This window comes from Podarcis raffonei, chromosome 6 (genome assembly GCF_027172205.1).
Source record: "Podarcis raffonei isolate rPodRaf1 chromosome 6, rPodRaf1.pri, whole genome shotgun sequence".
In the NCBI taxonomy this organism is placed as follows: domain Eukaryota; kingdom Metazoa; phylum Chordata; class Lepidosauria; order Squamata; family Lacertidae; genus Podarcis; species Podarcis raffonei.
The window spans coordinates 96,067,446-96,088,824 of record NC_070607.1 but is presented as its reverse complement, the minus strand read 5'-3'; the positions used below and the strand labels follow the sequence as shown (position 1 = coordinate 96,088,824).

The 21,379-nt window shown below is 49.5% G+C and overlaps 1 protein-coding gene across 2 annotated transcripts; it reads left to right on the top strand.

Moving 5' to 3' along the window:
• Positions 1 to 434: 434 nt before the first annotated feature.
• On the top strand, positions 435 to 21,022 carry FKBP1A (FKBP prolyl isomerase 1A). Of its 2 annotated transcripts, none has more exons than XM_053394649.1 (5): positions 435 to 615; positions 725 to 772; positions 18,560 to 18,672; positions 19,297 to 19,431; positions 19,928 to 21,022. In XM_053394649.1, the coding sequence occupies exons 1-4, from the start codon at positions 579 to 581 to the stop codon at positions 19,423 to 19,425; spliced, it is 327 nt and encodes a 108-aa protein (XP_053250624.1). In that variant the 5' UTR covers positions 435 to 578; the 3' UTR covers positions 19,426 to 19,431; positions 19,928 to 21,022. The 2 variants fall into 2 exon arrangements, with proteins under 2 accessions (XP_053250624.1, XP_053250623.1); XM_053394648.1 differs by having other exon boundaries at positions 436 to 615; positions 19,297 to 19,461.
• The last annotated feature ends 357 nt before the right edge of the window (positions 21,023 to 21,379 follow it).

Sequence of the window (21,379 nt, the reverse complement as noted above, 5' to 3'; positions counted from 1 at the left end):
TACTAATAATATATATATTGTTATCAGCATTATAATATATATATATATATATATATATATATATATATATTAGTATTATATATGTAATAACGTAATAATATATATATTAATATATGTGCTATACTAATATATATGTCTGTAGGAGAGTCGGGGGCGGGGGAGAAAGAGGGAGCCGCCCGCTCTCCCTCTCCCGCCTCCTCCTCCCTGAGGGGCAGCAGCCAAGATGGCGGCGGCGTCTGCTCTCCCCTCTCCCTCAGCCGCGCTCTTTGCCCCTCCCACCGCCGCGGCCACGTGCGCCTCGCCTTTCCGAGCGGGCGCGCGCGAGAGAAACGGCGGGGCGTGGCTCCGAGCGGCCGACTCCGGCGAGGCGAGGCCGGGCGGCGGCGGCGTGGGGCGGGGCCTCCGTTCTAAACGGCAGTGCGCAGGCGCGGCTCCTCCCTCCCCGCCCCCCTCCTCCTTCGCTCCAGGCGTTGGTGGTTCGTCCGCCGTTGCTTCGCCTTCCTCTCGCCTGCCGGACTCGCCGCTGCCGCTCCTCCCGGTGCGCCTTTGGGGACTAGCATCGCCGCGGGCCGGGCCACATGGGCGTGCGCGTGGAGACCATCTCCCCCGGGGACGGTGAGCCGAGAGACCCCCCCCCTCAACCGACGACCCCCCCTCAAGAGGTTAGGGGGCACGAGCCCCCCTTTTCTCCCCCCCCCATTAACTGCCTTTTTCTCTTCTCTAGGGAGGACCTTCCCTAAGCGAGGGCAGACCTGCGTGGTGCACTACACGGGTGAGTCTCGTCGTCTGAATGGCCCTCTTTTAACCCCCCCCACACTCCCCACTTCCCGGAATGTGGGGGGAGGCTTTTTGGTTGGGGTGGGGAGGGGTCGTCTGCAAAGGGTCTCTCTCTGTGTCTGGTGGGGAGGGAGGGGGGGGTCACAGCTGCGTTTTGCGCTTGGAGCAGAAAAGGGAGGGGTGGAGGGGGCAACTGCGTGTGTGGGGGGCAAGTGTGTCTCAGCTTGTAGGGGATGAACTGTTATGGGGGGGGGAGAAGCAGGAGCAGAAATCTGTGCCCCCCCTCTTCCTTTCAGCAGAGGGTTAGGATATGGCTGGGCACGCTGGCATAAGGTGCAGTGGTTAGAGGAAATCCTTAATTGTGAAGGGGGGGGATGATTGGCAGGCTGAGGCTCCTCCTCCCTTACCTGGTTGCAAAAACAACCCCCTCCTCCCTCGCATTTTAACCGTATTTTGGGCATCGCAACCCACAAACCTGCTTTTGGAAATCGGGTGGTGGGGACTCAAATCTGTGCCCGTTTTTCCCTTGGCAACTGATGCTCCTTGGGTCTTGCTGCATGCATTGAAGAGGGGTGGCTGTGTGTGGGTCTCTCCGCATGCCCCCCCTCCACGCTAACGAGCTTTGTGGTCTACGGCACCCATGTTTAAGCCCAGTGTGTGGTTTTTCCCTGAGCCACCACCTGCTTAGAGGTACTACTGGAGCAGCCATGGATTCCCAAGCAGCTGTGCTTGGGCTAGGCGGAAAGGATCTTGCCAAAAGGAAGGTACTACTTAGATAAGCTGTTTGCCCTTAATACTGCAGTTTCGTCATAAATCTTGTTGTTTCTGGCAGGGGTCTTAGGCTGTGGTTGGCATCTTGTGGGGTTTATGCCGCCCTCGCCTGCAACCACATGCTTCTCCGTCTGCAAGGCTAAAAAACATGGTTGAGGTTTCTATGTTTCTGGTCTGCTCTGTTTCCCAAGTGATTGTCTGTCATGCCAGTCCTTGTAAGGGAGATCCAATCTGCCCAAATTTATTTATTTGTTACAGTAGCTTGCTTACTTGCTTTTGGACAGTTGGAATATTTAAGGAACTTCCATCTGGACCGAGTGAAAAAATGTGTTTCATTTTTGGGGGCTGGGTTGTTGTTTTTTTAAAAATATTTCAGAAAAAAGCCGAAATTTCTTGGGCAATGGAAGGAAGCATTGAGGAAGGGGCCATAGCTAAGTGATAGAGCCTGTGCTTTGGGTGCGGAAAGTCCCAGGTTAAGTACCTGGTCTCTCCAGGTACTGTTGGGGAGGATCCCTCCCTTCTGAAACCCTGGAGAGCTGCTGTCAGTCAGCGTAGATAACACAGAGCTACCGTATTTTCTGCACCATAACACTCACTTTTTTCCTCCTAGAAAGTAAGGGGAAATGTCTGTGCGTGTTATGGAGCGAATGCCTGCGGGTGGCGGGGGGGGGGATCTGCTGCAGTCGTGAGCAGAGGATCCATGGTTCCCCTTCCTTCCCTCCTCCGTGGTTACAAAGCATGGATCTACATGGATCCTCAGGATTTTTGCATTGGGCTACTCCAAACTCACTGTCAGATCACATGTCTGTGGCCACAGCATGAACCACAAAAATCATATATCAACTATTTTGTTTAGAATATTTTTTTCCTTGTTTTCCTCCTCTAAAAACTACGTCCGTGTTATGGTCTGGTGCGTGTTATAGAGCGAAAAATACGGTAAATGGATCCAGTGGTCTGATTGAATATAAGGCAGATCCTTGTGTACTCTTGTTTCAGTGCATCTTGATATTTTTATATACAGACGAAGCTGCCTTAGGCAGACAGACCTTTAGTGCATTTTGCCTAGTGTCGTTTATTTCAAGTGTCAGTGGCCTGGGTCCTTTTTCAGAAGCTGCTATGCCTGACATCCTGATCACGAGGACAGGACTTGAGGTGCTGGTACGTGCTTTTGGTTAGTCTGGGTTGATTAGTGGTCTTTGAGAATGGGCTGTTAATGTGGAGTTCATTTTTCACACCTTTGTGGTTTTAGTGATATGTGGATAGGTCCGAGGTTCCATTTATTACTGCATATCCGTGTGTGTGTGTGTGTGTTTAAAAAATGTGCTACCTTTCAGGTAGTCTCTGTTATCAAGTGTTCATTAGCATGTCTCTGCACTCAGGCTGATTCTTTGGTGCTACACAGGTCATCTAACATATTTTTGTACTGCACAATCTAATATTGGCATTGTGAGGAAAGCACAGGTCTTCAAACGATTGTGCCAAAGCACTGTACTTAATCACTTGGGTGCAGTATTGTGGTGATTTGCATATTATATTAGAAGTACTTCCATTTTGGCTCATGTTAAACCCTTTTAGCAAAGAGCGTGTCTGCTCCCTAGGTTGATCAAAAGCGCCCAAATCATTGAGAGATGCCATGAAATTGATCTAGTTGGAAAGTCAGCTGCTGTGCTATGTGCAGTGAGAGAGCATTTAGTTGAAACATGTTGCATGTGCCCCTTTTTTGAGAACATGCCCCCTGATTTTGAGGGTGGCTCTGAATCTGGTGGAACGTGAACTCTGTGTTAACCTTCTTTGGTAGATATTTCGCTTTGCTGCTTGAAGCCCGATTGGTTGATCTGTGGAGCTGACAGCTAACTTGTCCACTAAGGTATTCCCCTTTCTGTACTGGGATTCATTGCTAGGAAGAGATGGAGGCGACAGCCCAGTCTCTTGGAAGAAGGCTTCAAAGGCACCCATGGAATCGCTGGCTGCCCTCTATCTCTTACGGCTTCTAGCAACTTTAAATTGTAAATATTCACACAGCATCCTGAAATCCCTTGCCCTTCCTGCATGCAGTGAGTGATGATCCATACGTGAATTACATATGGAAGGAAACCAGGGTCTGAGTATGGCAGACTTCTGAAAGGCTGTTGGATTTCACTACTGGATTGCAGCTGGCCAAAAGCGTCTCTATAGGCCCCATTGCCATTTTTACGGAGAGCCGTCTCACATCATTGCCTGACCCATGGAGAGACTGTGTGTGCCGCATAGAAGAGATCACCTGGGACAAGAATACAGGCAGTGACCTTTCTAGGTACGTCCAAAATGTGTGCAAATGCACGCACTCACATTGTGCCAAACCTGGAAGTGATCTGAAAATGTCACCAAAAGGGGTGGATTCGGGTGCTTGCAAGGTTTTTCAGTGGGTGTTTGGATTATACACGATTTCACGTAAGTGTGCAGTTCATTGGAAAGTAGCCCCCGTGTGAATCGACCGCGGCCTGTATCATAATGGCTCTAATGTTGGGAGTTGGTGCAGAGTTCCACGTTCCTGATGCCGCGCAGTGAACGGTATGCATTGTGCACCTGCAGAGCTGGCCGCCCACGAGGAGCGAAGGGTTGAGTTCTTTCCTTGTAGGGCTTGAAGCTGTTTGTGGCGGGAGGGAGAACACCATGAAGTATGCAAGGCCAGAATGCTTTGCCGTGGTTGTGCTGTGACAACCCAGCTGCTTATATGGGTAGAGCTACTTCCAACAGCGGTTGGATGGATGGCCTGGTTCTTAGCAGCGTAGCGGCTGATTTTTCTTCTTGGCACCCCTTCTTTTGTGCGCACTTGCAAGGGTTCTCATTGTGCCAGAAAAATGAAGAAGGCGTAACGCTAGCTGAGTGGTAGCTGCTCTTCAAACATCCTTGGGTGGCGGGGGAAGTAAGGGAGACAAACGGGTGGAAGCAGTAAGATAGCAGTTAAACTTGCAGTCTGGGGAGCGAAATCTTTTTTGGAAGCCTCCAGGGAAATTCTGGGAATGCTGTCGATGGAGAGTATCCTGATTTTAGGGGAAGACGCCAGGTTGAATAACCAGTTCTTCCAGTTCCGTGATGTAGCTGTGGAAGCCAAAGTGATTTTCTGGCCTCCAGGCTGCAGGGTCTGTGGGGATTTGGCACAGCACCCCTTGGGTGCTTATGAGGGAGGACTCTCCCTGTGTAGCAGCCTTACTCTGGTGTGAGTTAAAACAGCAAAGGGCCTGCTCCCTTGGAGAGGTTCTCTTTAGCTCTGTCCTGTATAGCTCATGGAACGAACTAGCTCTTCACTGGACTGCCACCCTCCCCTTGCGATCTCCTTTCTCCTTTCTGTGTAGTATTTCCTGGGGACCCCGTTCTTGGATGCCAAAGGGAAGAAAAGGGAAGGCTTGGTGCCGGAGCAGACCTCCTCCCTCTCCGCCCCTCCCGGATTAGCAGCCACTCCATCTGTTTCTCTTTCCTTCCCTGCTGTCATTGGGTGGGGAAAGGAAATGAGGATGGTCTCTCCCTGGCTGCCTCTTGCGCTGACAGGAAGAACAAAGGGATGGCTGGCAGGGGACCTGGAGGCTGTTGGTTGGGACAGGAGATTCGCCCGCCCTCTGGTGCTGGCAGTGCAGCCTTCCTTTTCCGTGTCTGTGGAGCATTTGGGGAGGGCTGAGCCATAGGCAGCGCCTTCCGTCATCTCCACTTCATTTGGGTGTGTGGGTGTGTTTGGACAACACCATCTTACCTTACCGTGGTGCTAAAATGCAGCCTCTCTCCTTTCTCAGGTGTTTCATGCTCTGGTTTAGCTTTTTTTTGGCAAGGGCGACGTCTGCTCAAAAGGTTGGCCTGGTCTGATTTAGCGAGCGGCATCCGATTTGAGCAGGATAGTGATCTTACATGCAAGATGCCAGATACAGACAGTGAGCAGTGACTACATTACTACATGAGCACTGCTCCACAGCATTTGATATTTTCATTTACATACATTCATTTGAAATAAGATGTGTTTATGAAGCAATTCTATATCCTCCCACCACGCTGACGAAGAATTCTACGAAACAGTAGTCAATATCTGGAATCACTGTTCAGTGTTGGACATCATATTTGCCGAATACACAAAGCTTCACAGCTTGTCTTTCATCGTATAAAGTCTGGTACCTCACTTCATTTAAAGATTTTCAGAGACTTTGAGACTAAAGATTTCATTTTGTACTTGTTATGGTTTGAAGGAATTCGATAAAGATTGTCGATTGCGTATGTACATAGTCATCGTGTTGCCTAGACATTGCTGATGTTCTCTTTGCAACACAACATTTTTGGGAACAAAGCATAGAGGAAGAGGAGAAATGGGTTTGTGGCATGAGGGTTGCATCTTCTATATCACAGGAGTTAAAAAGTTAGGATGGTTCTCCTGCACAGCCTTCAGGGCATATGTTGGGTGCTGGGAATTCTAAACTGTGATCCTGACCACACCTTATGGGGGCAGTTTTGGATTATGCAAGCTATAAATGAATTATCTCTGGTGCCAGTATGGGAGCAACAGGGAGCATGGGTCAGGTTCTGTGTCCACAGCCTGAGGATTGGGGGCAGATGTGCTCATTTTTGTTAGTGCCTGAACTTCTTAGGAGCGGCAAAGACTGCGCAGGATTTCAGATGCATTTACAAGAACTGTCAGCTTAGTAGGAGCAGTTTGGGTTTCCCCACTGCAAGTCGTTTCCAGATGTGGCAGGCAAGGTGCTCCTCTCCCAAGCATGAAATTCATTTAAAATCAGCTTTATGTGATTGAGAGCAGGCCCTATTTTGCACAGTCGACTTCTCCAACTGGCCTGGTGGGGTAAGAAGCATCTGTGCCCCCACCGCTCCATTTTCATAACTGAACTGGAAGCAGGACACCTTTTAAAAAGAGAGCTGAACCAAATATCTGGTTTCATTCCTCAGGTAGAAACTAGTAATTCTGAGACAAATGGTGTTGATATTCTTTTCTCTTTAGTCGCCTCTGATCCCATTAATTCTCCTCAGAGTATTGATCTCGGGTGATCTCAGCCATTCAGGGATCATGAATGGGATGATGCCACTGTATAGCCAATTGGAAATGACTGTAAGATGAATGTGATTCACCTAATGAACTCTGTCAGCGGAAGCCCTGCAAAAGGGAAATTGGATTCCCACCCCCTTATATCCCTGCGCTCCCTGAAACTGACTCTGGGGTCTTGGGGTACCCCCAGAACAGTGCAAGGGGGATCTTTCTGCCTTGCAAGCGAAAATGCTTGTGCAGACAGAACACGTGTAATAGTGTGACACTGAATTGCATGCACACGATATCATTTCAGACTATTGAGGGTCAGGGCCAAACAACGTATAGACGTAGTTTGCAGTGGATGCAAACTACAAAACATTGATAGTGTCAGCTTAAGGACTTATCAGAGTGGTAACAGAAGTTAAAAGGCAATCTTCATTTTTCACCACAACTTGGGAAAGGATTTTTCCTGTTCATGTTGGCCAGTAACCTTCACCTGGGATGTTGTGTGTTGGCATCTTACATAGCATGTTGCAAAACTTGCTGTGATGCGGTGCCGAATTCTTTAGGCCGTGTGTGCTGTTGAGATTACTATTTTGAGGAAAATAATTACACACACACACACACACACACACACACACACACACACACGGCTTCTTCTGGAGCACTTGAAGCACACTTTTGGTTAGATCAGTGCACCTGCAATGGGTTTTACTGGTTGCTACCTGTATTTTATTTTACTTCTACACTTGGATCAAGCTAATTTAAATGGGTGGTTCTGCCCCCGTTTCTCATGTATACCATCTAATGGCTGCCTCAACGTGGTCTCTGGGCCATTGCCAAAATACATCCTGGTTTGGGTCTGATCCAGCAGACCTTCTCTTATCCACAAGGAAGATGATCGGAGTTTGTTAAACCAGTTTTCTTTGACATCCAAATTGGGCCAATGTGTCCTTATTGCTGCTTGCAAACAAAGATATCAGACTATGGTGAGGGAGCACATGGGCCCATTAAGCCATCAGATCATTAGGTCTGAAGTGGACCAGGGTGTGTTCCAATCTTAAGAGTTAGATCTGGACCTGATGACAGAGGCTTCAGTCGTCATGTCACACAGGAACACATCCTCTTGCGTGTATGTATTCAGATAAAGGACTGGTTTCAGTTCACAGCTAGTCTTTCTAAAATTGCTGAGCCCCATGCTTTGAACAACCTTGGCAGCTGTGTAAAATTTGGTGGTGTCTGATCATGGGGTACATGACTCCTAACTAACTGGTCCTCCAGAAGCACTGTTCTGCTGGGGAAAAAATACTGTGTAGGCCCACAGATTCCTAACCATATCACAGTTGTCCTTAATTTTTTTTTTTTTTTTTTACATCTTTCCTACAATGCTGGAGAAAGCTCCTTGGGTGATAAAAGGTAAAGGTACCCCTGCCCGTATGGGCCAGTCTTGACAGACTCTGGGGTTGTGCGCCCATCTCACTTAAGAGGCCAGGGGCCAGCGCTGTCCGGAGACACTTCCGGGTCACGTGGCCAGCGTGACAAAGCTGCATCTGGCGAGCCAGCGCAGCACACGGAAACGCTGTTTACCTTCCCGCCAGTAAGCGGTCCCTATTTATCTACTTGCACCTGGGGGTGCTTTCGAACTGCTAGGTTGGCAGGCGCTGGGACCGAGCAACGGGAGTGCACCCCGCCGCGGGGATTTGAACCGCCGACCTTTCGATCGGCAAGCCCTAGGCGCTGAGGCTTTTACCCACAGTGCCACCCGTGTCCCTTGGGTGATATATTGCCCCAAATCAGTTTGAAATCCATATTGTGGTATCAGTTTCATATTTTTGGACCCGGCAATATATCGCCGTGTGTGTGTGCATGCGCTATGCAAAAATCACGATGCTGCAAAAACCCTGAAGCCTGCCCAATGCCTCTACGTGGCTCCATCCTTATTTCAGACACTGTGATATATTAGCTGATAATATATCCCGATGTTGAGAGCCAGGTATCTCCCAGCCCTAAAACTCATAACAGAATCGCGTGAAACTGTGGGATTAAATAAAAATTATCCACTAGAAACTTAAAAAACCGCGGAAGTTGATAAGTAATAGCCAAGGCCAACTAGTAGGCTTGAGGTTTGAACTGGAGTCTTCTGGGTTCAGAGTGCAATCTGGGTTTGACAACACTTCCCCTTCTCTGTGGTTTGTGTGTTGAGTTACTTTTGCTGAGGAATTAAGGATAACAGGGACAGAGGAGGGTGGTTGTCTTTGTGATCTGTCCAGTTCATGTTCTAGAAATGAGATTGGATTGTTCCTTGTGGAACCATTCAAGGTTTCGTGGGCTTGGCTTTGGCAGTTGTTCAGCTCCCTTGTCGCTTGGATGATGCAGGAAGATGGAGATTCAGTCATGTCAACGTGGTGCACACAATGTTGTGGCTGCAGGTTTTATTGCCGTAAGGCCCAGCTGCTGCAGGGGGTTGAACTAGATCAGCCTTTCTCAACCTGTGGGTCCCCAGATGTTGTTGGACTACAACTCCCATCACCCCTAGCTAGCAAGGCCAGAGCTCAGGGATGATGGGAGTTGTAGTCCAACAACATCTGGGGACCCACAGATGGAGAACCGCTGAACTAGATGATCCTCAGGGGTATCTTCCAACTCTGCAATTCCATTTTCTTCCATGAGAAAGTATGGGGGGAGGCGTTTCTGGGGTGAGTTTTGGGTTACGAGATAAGTGGCACCCTGGAAAGCAGTGGTCAAGAACACAAGGGCATAGATTTCAGGGGTCTAAGCAAAGCAGCTTGTTTCTGGGCTCTCTAAAAAGTGTGCTTGTAAATATGCCCACCTCTTTGGCAATGCGTGGCCCTGGGTGCCGAGCACGATTTGGGCAATGTCATGGCAGTTGAGGGGAGTGAGCCATTCAGAGACGGCGCTGACAGGTGCCAAGAGACGCAGGCTCCTTTGGGGGCCCTGTTTGCCCATGAGTGCGCATGCAGAGCTTTGTGGCTTTTCTGTTCCTCACTGGTCAGTGCTGGAAACTGGGGAAGCCCCCGCTTGCCTGTTCTCCCTCCCGCGCTCCCCTTTCCCAGGATCCCCTCCTTCTAAGCGAGCAATGTGTGTGTTCTGCCCTCCAATGGCCTGTGTCTTCTGGAGCAGCTGCTGCAACTGGTCTCCATCTTGCCTTTTTGTAGAACCTGACGGAGCTTGCCACAGTTTGCAAATAAGCTGTCATCGGGAGACTGTGCCCTTTCGTATCCCGACTTAAATCTGGACCTTTGCTCACCGCCGCCAAGCCTCTTGTTGCTAACAGGACCGGCTGCCAGGCTCCATAGGCTGCCAGAGAATCGCGTCTCCGTTCCAGTGCAGCAAAGATGGCACTCTAGGAAATGTTGCACGTTCTGTTCATACCTTCCCAAAGTAAACGGATCTGGGACAGGAATGCCCTTTGTTTTTCCAGCCCCTGGCTTTAATGGGGACGTTTGCCTGCTTGGGAAGGGCTTTACCGTGTAAGGTGATGAGGAGCCTTTGTAGCTGAAAGGCCAACTGTGCAGCCGGCACTTGAAGCGGCAGCGAAAGCAGCCTCTGAGACGCTCCTTGCTCTCTCTGTGCTGCAAATCGAAGTGGGTGGGAACTCCTGGGCCGCCTCTTGCCAATTTGCACATTGCCTTCTGAGGCTCTGGAGGGCAGCCTGCCAACTGTGGCAAAGACCCAGTGAATGCGAGATGTCTGACCTTCTTGAAATGGAGCCATTCTTCATTCAATTCAAATTGCACGTATAGGACCGTTGCCCGGGCTACAGGCACTCAGAGGGCTGCAGTTTCTCACTTCCTGCAACAAATGCAGCCTTTTGTTGTTTTCTGATCGAGTAACCTTTTAAGAGAGGGGCAGTGTGTTGCAGCAGAGTTACACAGGGTGTCTGCCGTCTGTGGCAAATGCTGCAATTCCGTGCAAGATTACCCGAGAGTAAATCTACTTGGGAGTGATTTTTACTGAAGGTGGGAGAGATAAATAAATAGCATTGAATTCAATGGGGCTTTCATCTAAGCAAGCTTAGCATTAGGCTTTAAATTGCTTTATCAGAAAATGGCACTCAAGGCAGTTGATATACTTTCCTGCCCCTCTGTCTGTGCTGCCGCATAATGCCTGAGGTGCCTTAAGTTGGCTTTGTGGGAGCTGCTCCATTTGAACCAGTGTGACCCACGGAAAGGTGAATTGGCTAACAAACGATGGCTGCCACAAATGCATGTTCAGCAGCTCAATTACCATCTTTGTCCATACTGACTAGTTTTTAGCATCCTTGGAATTCTTCCAGCTTTTGAGAGAAGGATATGGATTTCCTGATCCGGAAATAATTGCAGGGGACTTGAGCTCCTGAGTTGGGAGTGGAATCTCAGCTGTACAGAATTCGCATGTTGTGGTTATTTGGAGTGCGTACTCAACATTTTTTGGATGCGGGTGGCGCTGTGGGTTAAACCCGCTCCGGCGGGAAGGTAAATGGCGTTTCTGTGTGCTGCTCTGGTTCGCCAGAAGCGGCTTAGTCATCACCCAGAAGCTGTACGCTGGCTCCCTCGGCCAATAAAGCGAGATGAGCGCCGCAACCCCAGAGTTGGTCACGATGGTCAGGGGTCCCTTTACCTTTCATACTCAACGTTTTAACTTCATAAGATCTATTCAGTAGCCAGCCGAAAAAGGCTTTAAGGAGCGTGCCATTGTGTTCATGTCCTGCTTGGCCACTGATAATGATATTAATAATAGTAATTTATTATTTGTACCCCGCCCATCTGGCTGGGTTTCCCCAGCCACTCTGGGCGGCTTCCAACAAAGTATTAAAATACGGTGGTATTAAAAGTATTAAAAAACGCGATAAAACATCAAACGTTAAAAGCTTCCCTAAACAGGGCTGCCTTCACATGTCTTCTAAAAGCCTGGTAGTTGTTGTTCTCTTTGACACCTGGTGGGAGGGCGTTCCACAGGGCGGGTGCCACTACAGAGAAGGCCCTCTGCCTGGTTCCCTGTAACTTGGCTTCTCGCAGCGAGGGAACCGCCAGAAGGCCCTAAGCGTTGGACATCAGTGTCCGCACTGAGAACAGAGTGCCGGATCTTTGTTCTCATGCAGCAGCCAAACTCTTGTTAGGTTCATAATTATTATTATTTTTTGCATTAGATGCTGCATGCTATGCCATTTTACTTGCATACTGCATTCCTTGAGATAAGCCTTAACCCCCCCCCCCCCAGGGCAAGGATAAAACAGCCAAATGCTGTGAAGTGCAAAAAATAAAATAGAAATAACAGCCAAATACAGTTCTTGAACTGTATTTGGCTGCTATTGAACAGGAATATTTTTACCGCCTTCTGTAAAAAGGTGCCTCAGACATCTCTTAAAATATAATTCCACGGAGCGAGAAAGCACGACGCCTTGTCCCAGGAGGAAGCTGAGCAGGGCTGCTGCTTCAAATGTGGAAGCTCTCGTACAGGCAGTGGCCTCTTGCGAAAAACGGATGTGCGCTGCTTGGATCCCTCGATGTCTCAAGCTCCGGGTCCAAAGCTGCACTTTCCACCTTGTCAACTTTTCCTCTTTGTTCTCGGCCGTTCCCCTCCTTATCCGTGGTGGCAAACATCTCCATCCATCCTCCTGCTCTGGAGGGGAGTCCTGGCTTTGTCTTTGGCTCTCTTCCTCCTCCTCCTCCTCCTCCTCCTTTTCTTCCTCCAGCTCCAAGTGGGGGGCTGTGACTTGTCAGTATTTGGCAGTCTCCCCCGTGCTTGGAATGTTAGATTTGATTTTGCTGCAAGAATGTGTTTTGATTCACAAAAAATCGTGTGGGTTTGGTATTCTTTGGCCATTTTGGAGGCTGGCTTAATTTGATAACTGGGCCAGTAAACATTTGTTACCCTAAGTGGGGACTGTTATGCAATTCTGCATACATGGAAAAACAACCACCCCAAACTGTTGATTTCTTGTTGAGTGCTGCATTCTGAAGAGGATAAGTGTCTTTGGCTTTAAAGGAAAAGTTTTTAAATTCCTGTTCCTCCAAGGCAGCCCAGAAAGATAACCATAGTTAGTACTGTACTGAATGCCACTGAGAGGGCCAGGAGAACAAATGAGCTTTTGCTTCTTCACCTATCTCCCTGCCTGTGTCATCTGCTTGCGCAACAGAGGCGGCTTCCAGGCCAAAATCTATCCTAGGAGGCATCTAGCATAACTAGTTTGAATCCAGAAACCCTAGAGCCATATTACGCAACCCGGTGGGTCAGTGGGTGTTCAAATCAGAGGGGTCCAGATATTATTATCTTTCCAGCAGAGGCTGTATCACTGCCTCTTTGAGTACCAAAGGCACAGACCTCTCTCTAGGGCAGCGGTTCTCAACTTGTGGGTCCCCAGATGTTGTTGGACTACAACTCCCATCATCCCTGACCCACCGGTCCTGCTAGCTAGGGGTGATGGGAGTTGTAGTTCAACAATAGCTGGAGACCCACAGGTTGAGAACCGCTGCTCTAGGGGGAGCGGTTTCCACCTTCCACACACAGCCTCCCTTGTCCTTGTGTCCTGCTCCAGTGTTTCTCAAACTCCAGCTGTTGCTGGACTACAACTCCCACCATCCCTGACCCACTGGTCCTGCTAGCTAGGGATGATGGGAGTTGTAGTTCAACAATAGCTGGAGACCCACGTTTGAGAAACACTGTCCTCCTGTTGAGCAAGCCCAAGTACAAGTAATAAAAACAATGCAGCTACTTCCTCCCTCTGCCCTTTTGAATTGCCCTTGGGCCCGGACGCGTTCCCTTGCACCGCTGTGCTTTATAAGTCGGCATTTGAGCACGCACTGTTTGAATCTGGCTTGGGCTGGGGAGAGTTCTGCCCAGCCCATGTGCAGAAGGGAATGCTGGCAGCGGAAGCAGACCCTGATCACGCCCAGTGTACAACTAACAGGAGATCTACACCTGTGTGTCTGCAGCTCCTGCCATCAAAAACCAGGGCTCTTAATGAGACCCATATCTGAGGTGCTTTAATACAGAGCATTGGCAACCCGAGAGCAGGTAGGCAGCGCAGGGAGCTGTTGTGTTCTTCCCCACCTTCCTCCTTCGCTGGAACCTGGCCCGCGTTCCCCAAAGCAGAAGGCGCAAAGTATCGCATGGATTTTTAGGGATTATTCGAGCTCAGGCGCCTTCTGTGCTGTTTGCACGCGCATGCAAGTTTATCCTAAGAAGTCTGCATTCTGTGAAGACATGTGGTGTTGCCCCAGAGTTCTTGTCAGCTCCCTAGGAAGAAAAAGAGAGAGCCGCAACTGTGGTAGTCAGGCAGTCTGGGAAAACTGGGGCATGGCTCTACTGAAGTCCTGTTTGTGTGCAGTATATACTTAAGAAATCTGAGTGCATGCAGCCACACCACTTTGTCTCCTTCCTTTAGTCCTAAGGCAGGATGTGCGTTACCGGCCCTCCTTGCCCTCCTTCTCACCACTTTGCTATCGCTGCTGTGCGCTCACACTATTTCAGTTTCAACTGCTGTCCTCCCTGCTTTCAATATCTTGCTGTTCAGGTCTGCCAGTCTCTTGGGCTTCTACTGGCTAAACCCTTCCATCTTCCTCCAGCTGCTGCCCTGCACCTTCAGCTCATTTGATCTCTCTAAGGAAGGGACTGCGAACCCTTTTAGGCCTGTTGGCACATTTGGATTTCTGAGGCACCCCCCCATCACTACTTCTCTGCTTCAGAACAGCGTGGAAGGAAGCACGAGGGTGCATAGCTCACACTTCACTTTTCTAGAGGATCTGTGTTGTAGTATTAGTAGTAAGTAAATACAGTGGTACCCCGCAAGACGAACGCCTCGGAAGACGAAAAACTCGCTAGACGAAGGAGTTTTTCGTTTTCTTAGCCGCTTTGCAGGACGCATTTCCCTATGGGCTTGCTTTGCAAAACGAAGCTTGCCCCGCAAGCTCCGGGGATAGCGGAGAAGCGCAGCGCGTCTTCCCCGCTGTCCCCGGACCCCTTTTGAACCAAGGGGCAGCAACGGGGAGAAGCGATTCTCCCCGCTGCCCCTTCCCTTGCTTTAAAACAGGTCCGGGGACAGAGGGGAAGGCGCGCACGTTAGGTCCATATAAGGTTTGCCAGTCAGAAGGAGTTGCTGGAACAGGAATGCATCCCTGGAGAGCAGTGTGACGGTGAGTCTGGAAAGGTGGTGTCTGAGAGCAGGATGGTGGTAGCATACGGATGCTCAGTTCCTTGCTCTCCGGTAAGATCGGAATCAAAGCCTCACGCATCATTTGCAATGTGCTCTTTCCTTCACCCCCGTGCAGCCTCTAGACGTGTCTTCAGAACACTTAGGAGAAAATATATGTAGGGATATCGCGGAGTGGGCAGTGGGGTCTGGAGGGAGCACACTCCCCACCAGCAGGCAGCCACAGTCTGCCTGCATGCGTGACCCTGGGGTGCGTAGCACATCCCCCCCCCCAGACAAGCCACAGCTGTCTGTACATCGTTCCCTCTGTCTGACCTTTTGCGGTCTCAGCAGTCTGCGGTGTCCTGTCTGTAACCTTTGTCCCTGGGACCTTTTGTCTCCTTTGTCATACACTGTGCAAGGGGAAAACGACATGGTGGAAACAGGTGCCAAAATAACTTTGTACCACCCCACGATCTCGGGACCGAAGATGTGTAAAGGTCACAGCCCAAAATGTATCTGCCTAGCTTGCATATTTATCTCAATAAAAGGAGGCTCCACAGGGCTAGCGGGCAGCTTGCATGCAGCCCACCTGTGCGCAGCTCACAACATGATCAACACCTGTCTTGTGCCTTCACTTCAACATCAGTCTGCTTAACCATTTTGTCGACAAGGTCTGTTTCTCAAAACTCGTCATCATCAAGTTACGGGTGACATGGATGCTCCCTGCAGAAGGACACTGTTAGTCTGTCTGTCCCAGCCAAAGATCTGAGTATTCCTGGCTAAACTGGGCATGGAACCCCTTTGCGTGATGACAATGTGTAACATGTTTGTGTTCTTGTGCGTAAAATGTAAGTGCAGAACTTTTCTCGACCTCCTGTTATTGTCGTCTTACTATAGAGAAGCAGCAGAAATGGTATACACCACGGGGGGGCAGGCTCCCCTTCCTGGCCCTTCCTCATCACCCTCCTTCAATATGTTAGCCTGGCTAGAATGTGTCCTTGAAGTCCGGTCATCCAGAGTATGTGCAGAAACCGACCTTCTGTACAAAGGCAACACCCACCAGTGGCCATGTAACTGTTGGCAGGTTGCCTGGAAGAGAGTGCAGTCATTGGGTTGGGGGGAACGGGTTCCTTGCTCCTGCCATGCACATATAATTAGGTGTAAATCCCATTGGCCTTGGTGGGGCTTACTTCTGACTAGACGAGGACGGATTGCACCGTAAACGTACCCAAACAAAACTGTTGATGCCTATCTTCATTGCTTGACTTGGGTCGAATTGCCTTGCGGGTTTAAATTTCCCAGGTTCCAAGAGTCCTTTTGTTCAGGGCTTTCCCAAAGATCCTTGTGCTTGGATCCCAAACGCTAATCTAGGTGTGCTCAATGGAATTTTTCACACTCCCCGCAGCAGATTATCAAGCCAGCTCACCAACTTTGAAAAAGAGTTTCCCTGCCATGGGGCTGAGGCCTGCTCTTTTATAATACAAGGCCACAGTTCTGTGGATGCTGAGAACTTTTAAATGTGTTGTGGAAGTGGGGATTATTGGGTTGTCTTTGTTTTTATTTTTATTATGTATTTTGTCTTTTATATATTGCAATTTTACGTTGTGAACCGCCCTGAGATCTATGGGTATAGAGCAGGGATGCGGGTGGTGCTGTGGTCTAAACCACCAAGCCTCTTGGGCTTGCCGATCAGAAGGTCGGCGGTTCGAATCCCCGTGACGGGGTGAGATCCCGCTGCTCTGTCCCAGCTCCTGCCAACCTAGCAGTTCGAAAGCATGCCAGCGCAAGTAGATAAATAGGTACCACTGCAGCGGGAAGGTAAATGGCGTTTCCATGCCCTGCTCTGGTTTCTGTCACGGTGTTCCGTTGCACCAGAAGCAGTTTAGTCCTGCTGGCCACATGACCCGGAAAGCTGTCTGTGGACAAATGCCGGCTCCCTCGCCCTGAAAGCGAGATGAGCATCACAACCCCATAGTCGCCTTTGACTGGACTTAACCATCCAGGGGTCCTTTACCTTCATAGGGCAGTATACAAGTTTTATCATCATCATCATCAGGCGGCTGCTGTTCTTTGGATCCTGGACACGGTTTGTAGACCACCCTTGTCCTGAAGCATCTCTTAGATACTTACTGCTGCCTCAACACAGGAGTGAGCCTAGTTAGCCTTCTCATTTCCTTGACCAGTTAAACTTGGGCAAGTCGTGGTTGACATAGCCAGGGAAGTGAGGATTTCAGAATGTGTAGCATTCTTTTAGCTCCTGGGATCTACGCTGTCGTGCCTTTCAATTGACCTATTTTAAAAATAACTGTGCGTTATTAATTCATCTGCTTTTGTTTAAGCTGTGTGCGCATCTTAGGCAAACGGTGCTTCGAAAGGTGACATAGAAGCACGTTCTAAATAAAAGTGGAAGAATTGTGCTGAACGTGGGTCCTCACTGCTTCTCAAAACCTGTGAGCGCTTCAGGTTCAGAATCGGCCAGTGGGGGAAGAGGCAGACTAGACAAATGCTCTGGACACGAATGTCCCTGTATCTCGCTCGGCTGTCTCCCAAGATGAGTCTTGCCCTTTTAAAATGGAAGCCAATTCTGTCAAGCTGGCCATTACAACCCAAGCTCACCACTGCTCTTAATTTGTAAAGAGCCCCGTGGCAGGAGGGGTCTTGCACTGGATGCATACAGGACCTTCAAGCGGTAAAGAGCTCCTTGCTGTTTTCTTCCCTGGAGCAGAATGTAGGTCCTTGGAACCTCCTTCCCTGCTGGTCTTAAGTTCTTGGCTGGCCCTGTGCTTAGCTGCATATCTCACTTAATCACAAACTAATCCTCTTTAATGGTTGTGGCAGACCTGTTGCGGATGCCTGCGAGCTGCAAGGGCTCCCCAAAGGCTTTTCTCAGGTTGCTTTCTGCCTTTCCTGGTGTGCTGGAAATATCAATCAGTGGGTCCTTTCTTGCAGCCACATGTGACCCTCTTTGCACAATTGTGAGCAGAGAGCAGCACAATCAGTTTACGTCTGGAAGCCTCCCCTAATGACACTTAATGTTCGTAGACTATTTTAGAGTAGTCAAAGCACTTCACAAAATTTATCACATACCATACTTTTCTGCATACAGTCATACCTCGGGTTAAAGACACTTCAGGTTGAGCGTTTTCAGGTTGCGTTCCGCGGCGACCTGGAAGTAACGGAACGGGTTACTTCCGGGTTTCGCCGCTTGCGCATGCGCAGACGCTCAAAATGACACATTTTGAGTCCTGCAGCCAATCAGAAGCTGCGCTGGACGTTCGGCTTCTGAAAATCATTCAAAAACTGGAACAGTCACATCTGGTTTCTGATCATCCTGGAGCTGAAACGTTCGAGTTCCACGGCGTTCTTTTTTTTTTTAATAAAGATTTTTATTGATACTACAAGAAAAAAACACAAATACCAAATTACACACAAGAATAACCATAGACACATAATTTTCTTAGCAAACAATAAAACATATATTGGTCTTAACACTAAAGACCCAACCTCCCGTCTACTCCATATTTCAATTTCATATTACTTATTGCCAATATACACTTTTATCATAATTAAACTTATTCTTAATAAATCTAATTTCTTATATCTACCTTGCAACTATTACTGAAGTTCCTCAAATGCTGCTCGAGGAAATTCGAGTTCCACGGCGTTCTGAGGTTCCACCGTAGTTGACCGTTATTGACTGAAATCTGTCTCACTGAATTAATCTGCCATCTGAATTCCTCTCCTCACCCCAGTTGAGAGCCCTGTGCTTTTTGACATGTGTCCGATTTGTTTCCTTTGCTGGCACGATCCTCCTGGGAAATGTTTCTCTTGGGTGTATTTTGCCCCCAGGATGACGTTCGCTTCCTTTTCCATCGCAGGTATGCTGGAGGATGGAAAGAAGTTCGACTCGTCCCGTGACAGGAACAAGCCATTCAAGTTTGTGATGGGCAAACAGGAGGTCATCCGTGGCTGGGAAGAAGGGGTTGCCCAGGTGTGCAGGTTTGAACAGTGCCAGGTAGCAGGAGTTGGGCGGAGAGGAGAGTTGGGGGCTCTTCCTGCCTTTTGTGCACGAAGTGGGAAGGTTTGGCGGCTGAAAGGGACGGGGTGATATTTTGGGCTGGCTGGGATTTCCCCCCGCAATTAGGATCTGGCTTGTAATGACCTCAGTGGGGTTTACCTGGAGGGAACAACCTCTGTCTTATCCCTGCCTTTTGCATGTGAGTCACAGTGGTGAGAGATTTGCATATCATGCCAGCCATCTCATGATAAGACTGAAGTGGATGCAGACTAGAAATGGAGGCATCTCTCAGCGTCCTTTCGGGAATAGTTTGCAGCTAAGCCTGTCTGCCTTGTCCTCGTTGCTGGAATGGAGGGAATACGAAGGATGTGGCCAGCCAGTGTCTCGCGGTCCGTCCATCCCCGACACAGCAGGGAAACCTGAGACCTTTTGCTGCCAGGCTTTTCTTTGTCCCCCTGTTGTGCACCTTGCCTTTTCCGGCCTGTGTGTTTCAGAAATGGGGATTCAGACACCTTCAGGGGAGGGAAACAAAGGCTGAGATCGGGAGGTGGGAATGGGCTGCATCTGCTCTAACGGCCTGCTGTGTTCCTTTTGCAGATGAGCGTTGGGCAGCGAGCCAAGATGATAATCTCGCCAGACTATGCCTACGGTGCCACCGGCCACCCGGGGATCATCCCACCCAATGCCACCCTAATTTTTGACGTGGAGCTTCTAAAAATGGAATGACAAGAGGCGTGTGTTCTTCCATTTCCCTGCTCCGGGGTAGGTGACGGTATCGGAAGACTCCTTGGGTTTGTGTTTGTGCGAAAGAGAGAGAGAGACAGACAGAGAAGAGGCACTTCCAGTGGCTCAGGGAGAGGCAGGTGTTCGGAGGCCTCTGTCTGCGCAGAAATCTCTAGAACGAGGCACCCCGGGCCCATTCATCAGCCTGGCACAAAGCGTGACTATCTTGCCATAAGTGGCAATAGCAGGAGATTGAGAGCTTCCTGCCAGAGCTGAACTTGGCACCTGAGCAGGGTTGCCTGGGCAACTAATGGGTACAACGCCTTGAGTCAACAGGGCTGAGGTGTCGGATCTTCTCCACCTCTTTTTTATTTTGGCATTTGCGCCTGTTTTCTCCGCCCGCCTCTCCCCCCCCTCTCTCTCATTCTCTGTACAGCGCAGTTACACCCCTCCTCTCCAGGGCAAACTCTAAAGCAAGTCCCCCCCCCTTTTTTTGCCTTCACAGGTTTGGCACATGGAGAAATCCAGAAATCTCTGCTTCAAGACGAATGCACATGAATTTGTATGGAGCTTTCCCAGCTGTCCACTACATCCACCCTGATTTGAATGTTTTTGGGTCACTCGGCTCTGCTTCTGATTCTCCTTCCTTGTTTCCTTCCAATATTTGACATTTTTAAGCTACATGCTGTAAAACCTCAGCTTATCTGTTCTCTTGTTTTGGGGTTTATTGGTTTTTTGTTTTTGTTTTGGTCAGGTTCTTTAATCTTATTATATATTTTTTTGGTGTAGACTTGAGTTGTGTATGATCGAGCATTGCTAGTAAATATACTGGTTGGTTCACATTATATAGGAAAAGTTGCTTGAAACGAGGCAAGCCTTTGTTTCGTTTCTGTTTTGGGGAAGTACCTTATTGTATTAAAAAACCGATTTTTCTGCTGCAAAGCCATACAAAGCAGTTTGAGAGGCTGTCGAGGGCTGAATCACCGGGAAGCCTCAGTCATAGGAGTTGATACGGTTCTCTGCTGAAACCTGGGGCCACAAGGGACTCTTCCCCCCCCCTGCCCCCCCACCACTACCATCTTGGGGAAGGGGCATCTTCCATGGTGACGTAGCGTCAACCTTGTTGCTCTGGGGGCAGCTCTCTCCCCCAGCCCACTGACCTCTTCCGCCGCACCCCCGCCATTATTGTGGTGCGTGGTGTTTTCTACTGGATTTTCAGGATATTTTTACCTTTTAGCAGTCTGAATCCCCGCAGCTAGCTAAATTCAAGGACTTCAAAAGGTGCTGCTTTCCCCATGGGGGGTGATGGGGGTGGTGTGAACCCGTGCCCGCCCCCCAGCCCCCCCGAGTGCGGACACACCGTAGAGAGTTCTTAACGGAGATCTGATGCTGGTCATCGCAGCTTGCCACAGCCGCCTGGGCAATGCACCGGCCCCCGTCCTGGTGTCCTGCTGACCCCCTCCCCACCCCCTCACGTAGTGAGTTTTGGTAAGAGAATTGCCGCTGCCTCTTCTTCCTCCGCCGCCTCCTCCACCATCACCACGTAAACACATAGAGTTTTATTATTGCAATAAAAACGCTTTACGCTGGCTTTTCTCAACTCTGGGCATGTTGTTTGTCTTGGTTATTGCCTCCACTTGCTGCTCTGGGAAATGGGTTGGCCTCCGGCGTCTTTATTGGTTGTGTTCTTGTCCTGTTCTTTCCTTCGCATCGTGGCACCCGAGGCAGGTGCCAGCCACGTGCCAGCCTAGCTTCTGCAAAGGGTCAAAGTGGTTCCGCAGTTTGTGCCCGCGGTTTAGGCACGAGGTGTATGGATAACCCTGTGCCAAGGTAGAATTCCAGTGTCACAGCTCAGATCAGCTGCCAAGAACCTGGCGTATTTTCTTCTTAAAACAGGGGCAGGCCACACTGTGCCCTCCAGAGGTTATGGCTACGACTCACACCTTCCCTGACTGCT